The sequence below is a fragment of the Papilio machaon genome, chromosome 20, assembly GCF_912999745.1.
Source record: "Papilio machaon chromosome 20, ilPapMach1.1, whole genome shotgun sequence".
Taxonomy (NCBI): domain Eukaryota; kingdom Metazoa; phylum Arthropoda; class Insecta; order Lepidoptera; family Papilionidae; genus Papilio; species Papilio machaon.
This window is the reverse complement of record NC_060005.1, coordinates 1,781,040-1,793,560: the sequence shown is the minus strand read 5'-3', so window position 1 is coordinate 1,793,560 and position 12,521 is coordinate 1,781,040. Positions and strand designations below refer to the sequence as shown.

At 35.1% G+C, this 12,521-nt stretch overlaps 1 protein-coding gene across 1 annotated transcript in view; it reads right to left on the bottom strand.

The window, feature by feature from the left end:
- Positions 1 to 12,521, bottom strand: part of LOC106709984 (steroid receptor seven-up, isoforms B/C) — a 59,842-nt gene that overhangs the window by 30,246 nt on the left and 17,075 nt on the right. Inside the window, exon 3 of the mRNA XM_045682725.1 lies at positions 11,600 to 12,145. Within this exon, the coding sequence (XP_045538681.1) occupies positions 11,600 to 12,145 (546 nt within the window). The remainder of the gene's footprint in view (positions 1 to 11,599; positions 12,146 to 12,521) is intronic.

Here is a 12,521-nt window from a genome sequence, read left to right as displayed (position 1 = left end):
TATTAATTAAAGCTTAACTTATTAAATGTATTCAATGTAAATAGTAATTAAATGATTTAAAACAATAGTTTGAAGACCGCTTAGCTACAAACTCAAAGGTCAGGTAAACAAGGTCCTCCGCAAACAACTTCGATACAATAGTGCTGACTTGTACAATAATAAACAAAAGGGTTGCCAGCGTTGCTATACATGTTTTATGTCAATTAAAATAATAAATAATACATTAATTTAATAATAGAAAATAATATTTAAAAAAATAAGTTTTTCTATCAGTAAGTTCCGGACATTTTTCTTATAACTCGGAATTAAAAATAAATTTATTTTTAAAATGATGATCATAACAATTTTTAATTAATTTAAAATTAATGTAAGAGTATGAATAAAATATGAAATGTTTTAAATTGTGGCAACACTATAACCAGTATAAAATGACCTTCCTAAACAGTCAAATATTAGTAATTTAGTTTAACTGCGTGTATATTAAATGATGACTTTGGGGTTCTTGTTAGTGGTCATTAAATGCTTGTGACTGATAATAATATCCATATTAATGTCACACCAGGGTGCCGTCAGCGATCGTGTCGGTTAATTTTAAAGTCACACATACTTGCTTTAAGATTTACCGCTGGTTTCTGAGACCAAACTCTCTTTGACAAAACAAAGATAACAATATGTTTTAAACGGAGATTTCTATCTCAGAAACCCACGATTAGAAATGAAAATCAAGATAATCAATATACCTAGAAATATCGAAATATAGAAATCTTTTACTAAGCTATAAGCTATAGTATAGTGCATAGGCGCTGACTTAATTTGTTATCAATTAAAGCGACAATTGTTTATGCATTGACTGTTAAAAACAATAAGAATAAATCAAGTGAAAAAAAAAAGTAAGTAAGAATATATTTGTCACTATTATTGGATTTATAAGCCTTCCAACAAAAAGTAATCGTGTCGTTCTGAGACTGAAATGCCCGTTTAAAACATATTGTCTGTTTTTTTTTAATAATGACAGGGCAACAGGGATTACGCTATGTTTTGTACAGAGATTTTTGTCTCAGAAACTTACAGTATGATCTTAAACGTCTTATAACTAAATTCGTAACTAAATTGAATCTACTATCTCTGAAATCGGAATGCCCAATAGTCGAGACCTATTGTAATTTACAAAATTGTATCTATGATGATAAAGGCATTTGATTCAAGCATCAGAGTCCGAACGTATGACAGTCGCCGCGTCTTGCTATTCACTTGCAGCAGAAGTTGTGGTAGATAAGGTGACAACAGTACAAAGGATAGGTCCCAAGTCTGGAGGTGCGGATTTGAATGCGTCGCTATGAATGCCAACCTATATCAATGTTGAATTGATTTTCAGTCCGGATGTTCTCGAATAATCGGGTATTACTTATGTTTGATTTTTCAATAGATTTAATTGAAATTTACTGGTTGAATAAAAACAATAACGCATGGAAAAATAGCCTATTAGTGGGCAATATCGGATTTGAAAAAAAAATTGAAGTCGGTGGCTCATGTACTCGTACATTTATCCGTGATGCAACCTGCACATTTCTGCAAAGAAATTCAAAGACATATGTGAAGTCAACCATCACGCACTGAGCCAACGTGGTTGACTATGGCCTAGTCACCCCTAACTTAGAGTAGGCTCTCAGCCTCTCAGTGGGACTTACAGTGAGCTGATGAACACAAAGCAAGAACTCCTACGTCAAAATATAGTTTTTCTAGAGAAATATTCGTGTAACTTACATTACATTGTTGTAAATTCACGCTTAGCCTCTTGAATATAGTAAATATCAAAGGGATGGTAGCATTGGCAAGCTATAGAACCGCGTAATTGGTAGCGACACGTAATTCAATTAACCCATCCCCATGCCCCAGCGGTGGTCGCCCAAAAATTTATCACATCTCGTGTGCCGGCTATTTGCATATCTCTTACTGTGAGCACACGCTACACGGGTAAAATGATGCAACTGAAATTTACTAGTAATTATTTGTTTAATTTAAATAGTCTAATAGCGGCCACGTATTGAAACTTTAGTATATATAATAAAGAAAAAATAGGGTTATAATACGAGATCATCAATTTTTTACGAATCTATATTTTTAGATTATTATTATTTTTTTGGCTTAATATTATTCTATGTACTTAGTACACTAAATTTAAACCAGCGTGTAGGTAAAATTTATAGAAAAAAAAGATTAATTACCAAAATTTCAGATACATTATTATTAATATACGTACAGTAGAAAGTATAGGGTGAGGGTTAAAGATGAGACGGCAGCGGTCATACACAACATCTGCGGCCGCGGCAATGCTCGTGTTTGCGACCACTAATGCACGTACTGTGGTTATACTTGGCTAAATTATACTAATATTATAAATGCGAATGTTTGATTGATGGATGTTTGTTTGAAGGTATCTCCAGAACGACTCAACGGATCTCGATGAATTTTGGAGTAGGCTGGAAGAACACATAGGTTACGTTTTTTTGATTCCGATGGGACGGAGTCGCGGGCGAAAGCTAGTACTAACATAATTCTTGATAATATTTTTTACGAACATTACTATAATAATGAAACAATATCTACTATAGATATCACTATATAAATATGATTAAGGTAATTGAATCGCAAATTATAAATTTCAGTTGGAACGAAGTTCCTTATCGCGCGTTGTGAAAGGGGGCTAGACGGAAAAAATTCTTACGAAAAGTTGTCACGACTCTTTTTGCTATAGTAAATATGTTAACGACGAATGAGCGCTACTTCACCATGGCAACGACGTGACAATATTATAACGAAAATTCATAGAAATAAAATGTACCTACTTCTTGTGAAGACTTAAGTTTTTTATTCATAGAATAAACATTGGTTCCTTCACTAATTAATCGAAAGGAACTTCGTTCCATCTGGGTGTCCCTTGACACCTCTCAAATTTTTTTTTTTATCTTTAAAACCTCACGTTACCGCTTACATTTTTATCTTTAAACAAAAAGAACTAAAACAAATGAATAACAAATAAAACGTAATATACAATTTGTGATTGAGTGGAGGTTAAATAAAAAATAAATGAGAAATAGTAAGTATTTGTAATGCGTAACAGATGGTATCAGCAGCGCTTGTCAATGTCTATACGAAACTATATCAATCACGATCTCTTTATTTATTTATTTGTATAACATCTCTACGCAATCAATTCTATTTAGACCCTTTTTTCACTATGCTATTAGCCGCGCGATTGTGGACACAAGCGAATCCTGTTTCCAACATTGAATTTTAATCAAAACTTTTTAAAGACATAGTCTGTCCTATAATTCTACTTGAAAAAAAAAGAGGAACAACAATATGTACAGTAGTGGTACGGTATGTTCAGTCGCACACGTTCACAGTTGTACACATAATCGCGCTAGTGTAAAATGGATCTAACTCTATATTATCTCTGTATTTAAATGGATTGATGTACTTAGATGAACTAACAAGCCGGTTCCGCTGAGTAAATGGCTATATCTTTGTCTGTATTTTAGGTTTTTTATGATAGACATAGATAGAATATAGATATTTAGGCCTAAACTTTCAGCATGTCTATAAGAGAACATTCTTAAATTAAAATGCATAACTTTTAAATTGACCGTCGACAACAGATTTCGTTAACTTCATGGCTACATTAATGTGAAAGAAGTTGACGTTTGAAAGTCATTTTCATTTCTAAAACCTTTTTGTATCTGTCTTTGTTATTTTCAAAGAAAATATAAGGGATGATAATATTTATTCATTAAAGTCTTTACAGTTTAGGTTAAGGTCGATGACCGTTAACTTCTGAATTTAGAACTCAATTCACCAAACATCGGAATGATTTCAATAATTTGTGTTTTATTACACACTTGAGTGAGATTTTCTTTTAAATTTTTTATACAAAGGACAATATATAAATGGAATTGAATCGGTCACGGTAAAGCAGGCGTGAAGTTAAATATATCGAATGTTTTATTGTGTATTGTTCTCAAGAAGTTAACATTAACAAGGATTTTATTCCACTTTAATACTACTGTGGCCACGCTTTGTGTATTATCTATTATATATATAATTTTTTTTCTAATGATAATCACACAAATTCTAACGATCTAAAATTCACCGAACGATACGATTTTGAAAAAAAAAAAATACGTAGAACATAGTCTGGAAGAACACATAGGCTTCTTATTATGTTTTTTTTAATTGCGCGAGGACGGAGTCACGGGCGACAGCTAATTTGATATAATTTCGATTTTCCATCTTAATGTAACTCTATTTATTTCGAAGTATAATAGTGGAGATTCTTCTTAGAAGGCTTGTTTACAATTTTTATGTTAAATATGTACTATAGTGGTACTCCTTTCTTTGTAGGTAATTCTAACATCTATTGACTTTGGCGTTTACCAACTACCTTTTTAAAAGATAAAGAAAGTTAAGTAAAAGTTATAAAAGAAGCGATTCTTTTTACATTTTTAGTAATTCGAATGTTTTAGGATGTGTTTTCAAGCCCTATTCACTTGAATGCGTGGAATTGGCGACTCCGTCTCGAACTTTCACCTCTTTAATTATGGAAAATAAGTTGAAAGGAAAATGATCCGTTTTCCTTAACAAATAAAGTGTAATTTCGTTTGTGAATCACAGCAATAACGGTGCAATACGACCAAGTCTGGCATAGTACAAAACGGCTGTAAACAAAGATTATCATCTGCTAATTAATTACTGTTTAAAGTTGACATAAGTTTATGAAGGATATTAAAATACCTAGATTACTATGACCTATGGCTCTCTAAGTAATATAAACTTTAAAGAGGTGAACCTTTTCTGGTTAACAATGAGTAGTGTTCCTCAGAATAATTAGTAGTGAAAAGAGTTTTAAGGAAACCGCTTTCGTATGATACTGGCCACAACTTTATTTAGTATTTAAAAGCATATTCTCAGTTTTAGAGGAGACAGTGTTAAAATGTTGACACAAAATAAAGCCATTTGCCGTGAAAAATAAATAAAACATCCGTTTTCTTTATCGCGTTTTTGTCGCAAGATGTTTTGATATTTGTTCATTTGACACGCGCGGTTGTGACAAGGGTGGCCGCCGTTTCCAATCGGCAGAATTTCAATTTGCTCAATATTTGTTGTGTTTTTTTTTATTAACACAAAATGTCGTTGCCGGGTGATTCGGTACGCATCTGTGATCAGTTTATTGGTGTTTTTGAGGTCTTTGTCCCTTATGTTCGTCAATATTGTTTATTATCTTGTACGTTTTGTGTTAGGGTGATGGCATAAAATTCACGTCTCAAATCAGTACATTCGTAAAATTAAAGTACCTCAATATAAACGTTATTATGTTAAATCTTACTAATATTATTTAAGCGAAAGTTTACATGGATGTTTGTTAGAAGGTACTATCGAAACGGCTTAGCGGATCTTGATGAAATTTCGCAAAGGTGTAGAACATAGTCTGGAACAACACACAGGGTACTTATTTAATTTTATACTTACTACTTATTTAATCCCGTACGGACGGAGTCACGGGCGACAGCTATTATAAGTTATAAATATATCCTTACCAGACATATAAAACCCTCGCCATATTGCGAAAAATACGGAACTGATTTCTCTCATTACATTAGAAAGTGTTTTAACAAATAAACCGATTGAAGGGCCCTCAGACTAGAATTTTTATATTCTTGGTTAGGCTCTATAGTCGAAGATGGATAAGCGAGAACTGAAGCGGCAGACCTCTACAAGTGAGAGTTATTGTCCGGTTCAGATGGATTTCCTCCAAAAGCGAGAAACTTGGGTTAGAGGGAAACATCAATATGCGAGGAAAATATCACCTTAAACCAGACTATCCAGGTCCGAAAGTATTCAATTTAACCCTGAAATTCTAATGCCAAAAGAACTGTCGAAAAACATATAGCTATCGACAATATGTTTAAACTTTCGTGAGACATCATAATTAATTAATTAAGAAACGGCTTAACTCACTCAACACACACTCAGTGCGAGACGCGACGCGACCGCGAAGTCTTCGGATTAAACACTCGCCCTGAAGATGGACCCCCGATGGGTCCGAAACTAGTCGGTGCCGCCACCGGGCGATCAAAACGTGAGTTAAGCCGTTTCTTAATTAATTAATTAATCGACAATATGTTTTGATACAAGTGTATCGGCAGTGGAAACCGAAGGTGATAGGTTTTTGTTTTGTATAAAACTATTTTTATTATTAAAACTATCGTCTGTTTGTGGCATATAATTCAATTTACTAAACACACAAAGTCATATCACGTCAATATATCTTGACCGTCAATCGCACTGCGCAATTTCATGCCGCGATACATCGATGCTTTAGTTAAGTGTTGTGCACTGAATTTTGCCTTTTACGCTTCAATGGATACTGTACGAGGTATGGTCTACAAATTGCTTAGAATTTGCAAGTAATTGTATCACAATAGGGACTTAATTTTGGTAAGAGACGATATCTATGATTTCTCAGTTTAAAATATTTAACAATGTAACAAATTAAGGCGGCAAGGTGGACCGATGATTTGCATTTTCATACCAATAGCAAATTGAATCTCAACTTTTGGGGATATTGTTATATTTTTCTTCCCCTTTTGAGCTCACTTTGGGAAGCAAATCACGAAGTTTATTCGACACCCGAGTTTATATTTTTGACTAAGAATAGCTTTATGCACTTCGCGACATTTACTTTTACACGTTCATTTGTTTGCACAATTTCCTTAAAAAGGGGTACAAAGTTTTCACTTCACGTATTAACATGATAAGAAGTTGGTAAAAGGACCTTTTAATAGTCGTAGAAGTACACAGAAGGTAAAGACATAAGCCTTAGAAAATGTTTAACATCTTTGTTACTGTGTAAGGACGATACAATATAAAATAAACCATGTAATACTTTGATATATACTGAATGCATTATGCATTGCAAACACAAGTTATAAGAAGCAGCGTTTTTATTGACACACTATTGAAAAAAAGGTATTTACGAAATTATATCGAGAAGATTGGTGTTTTCGCTGATAGCCGATCTTGTCGTAGCACCTGTCATGAAAATGTTGCTATCCCCATCATTCTCTTTGTACAAATAGAGACAACAATAGTGTTCTCATACGTATGAATTCGATACTTGAAAATGACGCTTGGATATATTGACCGAGTTCAGTTAATCTTTTGAATTTCAAATTTTGTCTAAAATATTTGTAAAGTAACAATTAAAAACTTGATTTATCTTTATAAAGCGATTTTGTTTTCAATGTACACTCAAAACAAAGTCTTACTAATATTATAAATGCGAATATTTAGATGGATGGATGGATAGATCTCCAGAACGGTTCAACAGCATAATCTGGAACACACAGGAATAGAGTCGTGGGCAAAAGGTAGTAAATAATAAAACCGTATATGAATACAGATCGCTCTTAAATGTATCTAGTTAATTTCTTTAGAGTATAAAGCTTACTGTAGTTTTAAAATAATATTTAATCATTTGCACCACGCGGCAATATCTCGGAACGCAAGCGCCCGGGTCCCGAGCGTCCGACACTTTTTCAAAATCGTGACTCGCCCGGAGTCTTACCGTCACGACCTCTGTACCGTTAGCAGCACAACACACGCCGCACTTCCTGCTCTCTCTCATGTGCTATTTAATAAGCGTGAAAGAGACACTTGTGTGCAAGACCGTTTAAAAGACCCCGAAGGATAAGCCCGCAGCTCTATTACTTTTTTGTTCTTGACGCATTATGATTTTGTGCCTAGGTTTTTAGTAGCTACTAAATTTCAGTTTTAATGTTACTTAATATAGCTCTAACAAATAGTCATTATTGATATTATTTAACAAAGCTCACGATTTAACTCTCCCTTAAAATTAACTGTAATCTAAAGTAAATAATTTGAATTAACGATCGAATAATTGAGATGAATAGTGAATTTTCAGTGTTAGAACACTCGTATAAAAACATATCACTGTCCTTGTCTCTGTTTATGAAAATAAATTATACATGCAAAGTTGATTTCAATGGAAAGAAGAAATTATACCCATGTCACTGGCTGAAAACATTAATGGCCTACTAGCGATTGACACGCGGTTGTCAGTGTAGAAAAAAAATAGCCAAGTGACATCTGCACACAAGTATGCCGAACGTAATGTGTTATTTTTTTTTAAATTTACTCTGCATACAGATACAATTTATTTTTTAAAGTTTCATTGTAGAATTGATAATACAAACATGTCTGTTTTTAATTAGTCTTTGATCATAGACGTATAAAGGTAAATTATTTTAGATATGTTTGTTATAATTTCTCTATTCCGTTAAATTCACGCAAGTGTCCAGAGTATGTTATTGTATACCTAAAATATCTGTTAGATGGCGTGACTCTGCATGTCATAAATGCGCTTGAATATTTTACATTTACAATATACAATGGACGTGGATGTGCTCACAGTATTGTTAGGCAACACCCTTGAGAAATAATTATATGGATATTGCGTTGAAATTCTTTAACATAATACAAGTATTGACAAGGCAAAATATTATCTATATATATATAAAAGAAAGTCGTGTTAGTTACACTATTTATAAGTCAAGATCGGTCGAACTGATTTAGCTGAAAATTGATGGGGAGGTAGCTTAGAACTAGGAGACGGACATAGGAACTTTTTTATCTTTTTTTTTATTCCGCGCGGACGGAGTCGCGGATAGAACTATCGAGCAAGTATTTAATTTTAAAAACAAAAAACTCGACTTACTGTAGCAAAATAGAGCAAGCTTAGGTTATTAATATAAAAAATGTTCTTTTAATTTTTTTTAAATTCTTGGAATCTATTCTCAAAGTTACTATACCTATTAAATTTAAAACAATATCATAAAACCTGATTTAAAATAGATGAATGACTTCATTTATTGGGTGTCAGTACCTAATGCTTATGTTATGAGAGCAATACAATAGAAGAAATTATCTCGTTTGTTGCCGACTCGTACCGAAAGAAGGCGCATTTGTCTCTGCCCTACTTGACATTCGACCATAGATAATATCTTATCTTTAATGAAAAGATTTTATGCATATTATGTTGCTCATTTATTAACAAATAGCTAAATATATTTGTTGAATTGTTGTAGGAAATAATTACTTCTATACATTCTAATCTAATCTTTGCGCATTTTAAAATATTGTTTTAAATTAATAACTGAATTATAATATAATCATGTTACATATAGATTTTTTTTATGTGTTGTGCACAAAAATATTACTGGAGTGACTCAAAACCAAAGTTTAAGAGTAGTTTAAGAATAGAAATAATTAAATGAACCATTAAACTATAAATAAGAGCGTCGGTGGCTCAGGGGTTAAGCACTTGACTTGCAATCTGCAGGTCCTGGGTTCAAATCCTGCCATGTACCAATGTGATTTTCGATTTTCGATTTACATACATACATATGTACACATTTATCCGACGTTCTTACGATGAAGGAAAACATCGTGATGCAACCTGCACATGTCTGAGAAGAAATTCAATGATATGTGTGAAGTCAACCAACTCGCACTTGGCCAGCGTGGTTGACTAAGGCCTAGTTACTCCCAACTTAGGGTAGGCACTGAGCCCCTCGGTGGGGACGTATAGTGAGCTGATGATGAAACTATTACACAATCCAGATTAAATTGAAAGTTCTACTATAAACCGTTCACATCGTAAAGTTGTGAACACTATGTCCTACTATCGGTTCTCACATAAAACTCGACAGGTTGCGATTATCACCAGAGGACGTCTGCCAATGTTTCTGAGAAGCGACACTTTCGCTAACATGTAGCTAATCAGATATCAATAGGTTTTATGGAATTATACACATTTTTCGACTTATTGCGTTGACATATATTTTCTTTTGTTTTTGTTTCACTTTAATATTAATTTTATTAATAGCTAAGAATATTTGAAAATAAACTAATTCTTATCAAGTATTTATTTCTTGTTAAAAAATCATGTAACCGCCGTAACGAATGCCTCGATCAAGAAAAAATGTTTTAAAAGCTGAATGAAATCAAATATTTTTAATAGTACATACATCTAACCATTATTGATATAAAATAACATTGTATAATAAAACTGGAGCACCACACTAATATATGAACATAAAACGTAGTATATTTAAAAGCGCCGTACAGTAGTTCAAAGCATTGTACGCTGTCACTGGATATCCAACTCATGAAAGGAGTTACTAATACATTCACTACAAAACCGCTTTCCAATATAACTTGATCCCCGTGTCCGTAGTATTAGTTAATTTCAACATAAAAGCGAGTATCCAGATACGCTGGCCAGGTATACGCCCGAGGGTACCATGAATATGCAATGCCAATAAATGTAGTTTTATCCGCGCTAGTAACTTTCTCCGGTGACGGCCAACTCCACCGTCACACTCGCACCACACGACTAAATGTATTCCAGATTATCATGCGTTCATTATTTATGACTTCGAGAACCTGTAGTAACGTTATAAATCGTTTATAAACTTTAATCGATACTGTCGTCACTATTGCGTTAATTAATATCAATATTATAAATAAAAATAAAATATATTTTTATAATATTAATAATCTTAAAGTGTTTTGAATATTCTTTGGATTATTTTACTTAGTTCAGTATAAATTGCGGTAGTAATTTTTGATCGAAGGTTTACGTAACTCTTTAGCTCGTTTCACAAGTCTCGTAATTGAATCTAGGCATTGGGCGTGTAATAATACTAATGCAACGCTCCTATACGGGGAGGTTAATAATTATAATGTAAATTCATAATTAAAATAAAAGGAAGAATTAGTAGAAAAAGAAATGAAACAATGTTAGTTTTAATAAATTACCGAAATGTATTAATGAAATAATAAATAAGAAAATTATGTACACGAAATTAATACGGATACATATGTACGAATTACTAATATTTACATATTAAATATTTATCACTTTTTAAATTAATATCACTATCACAAATATTCCGTCTCGTTTCGAGAACAATAAGTCGCTGACTCCCCGTGACGTCAGTTTAACTGGATTTCAAGGAGCGTGAGTTATTATCCCCGTGTACAACTCGATTGTTGAACGCCCTACGACCGAAACGATCTACTCGCAATGCCAAACGGCAAACGCAAACATCCACCACCCCAAATGGTCAAAATCCCTTCACGTAGCATCAACCTCCCTGATCTGACTTAGGCTTCCCGCTCCCACCATCCCAGATTTTAAACGATGTGCTGGGTTCAGGTATCCGCGGACTACTAGTGTAGTTAGAGGGAAGACGGGTAGGTGTGGAGAGGAAGCTGCCGTAAGACAAGGAGGAGTTGACGCCCAAAGACGTGTCAAGCGTTGAATAGTACCCCGAAGAAGCGGCCGAGGGTGGCGGTGGCGCTGGAGGTTGCTGCACGCGAGTCGCCTCGGCGTACGCGTCGAGGTGTGTTCTAACCAACACAACCAGCTCGCCATAGTTAGTCACAGAACCGGCAGCGCCCGCCACCCTGTAAAGCAAAAGCCGCGCTTCCCCGAAAAGACTGTCCAAAATTTTACCTGTCGTGAAGAGGACGATCGCCTTCAGACAGGAGTACTCCGCCGAGTCCACGTGGAGTGCCTTCAGCTTCTCCACTTGCTCTTGGAAGATTCGTATGTGGTCCATGAAGGCGACCACGCGGTCCGCCGCCATGGGCGAGGCGTGCAGGCCCGCGGCGGCGAGCAGCGGCGCCACGTGGAGGGGCATCGAGCACTGGGATGCGTTTAGGACGAATAACTCCGACCACACAAGTCGTAGTAACGCGACCTGGTCGGTGACCTGGAGGTCGGGGAAGAAGGGGATGTTTCGCGCCCACTCGACGGCGGAGAAGAGCAGTCTCGCTGCCAGCTCGCAGATATTGTCTATGCCCATGACATTGGTGGGCTGGACGCACTGGCCGTATCGCGAGGTAGGGTAGGGCTCGGCTCGGAGCAGAAGTGATATGTAGGAGGAGAGGTAGGGGTGGCTGTTGAGGCCGCCGGCCGGGTCGCCGTTTGTGAGAGCAAACTGGCCGGGAAGAGCGAGTCCCGCGGGTTGCGTCGGTGGAACTCTGCCTCTTTGTACCGCTGAAACAAACGAAAAACACGTATTAAGAATAGTTTATTATTTAGATCACATAAACATGGTTTCAAGAAATATGCCAGGTCAAGTTTTCATGTTAAATGTAACTTATTAGTAGTACTATAATTTTCGTGTTAATAGCACAGAATAAATACGAAATTACTTAAATGATACGAGTAATAGTAAATTTATACGTATCTAACAATATCGAAGTGTTCGAAGCAGTAGTTGGCAATTAGCATGCAAGTACGTCATTATGGCAGCCACGTAATGGCGCGGTTTATGGTTTTCTAACAACTGTCAGACGAATGGCGGGAAACGGCATAATATGGCGTCCCATTGTGACGTCTTCAGACACTTTTGTGTGTTTGTAATTATTTT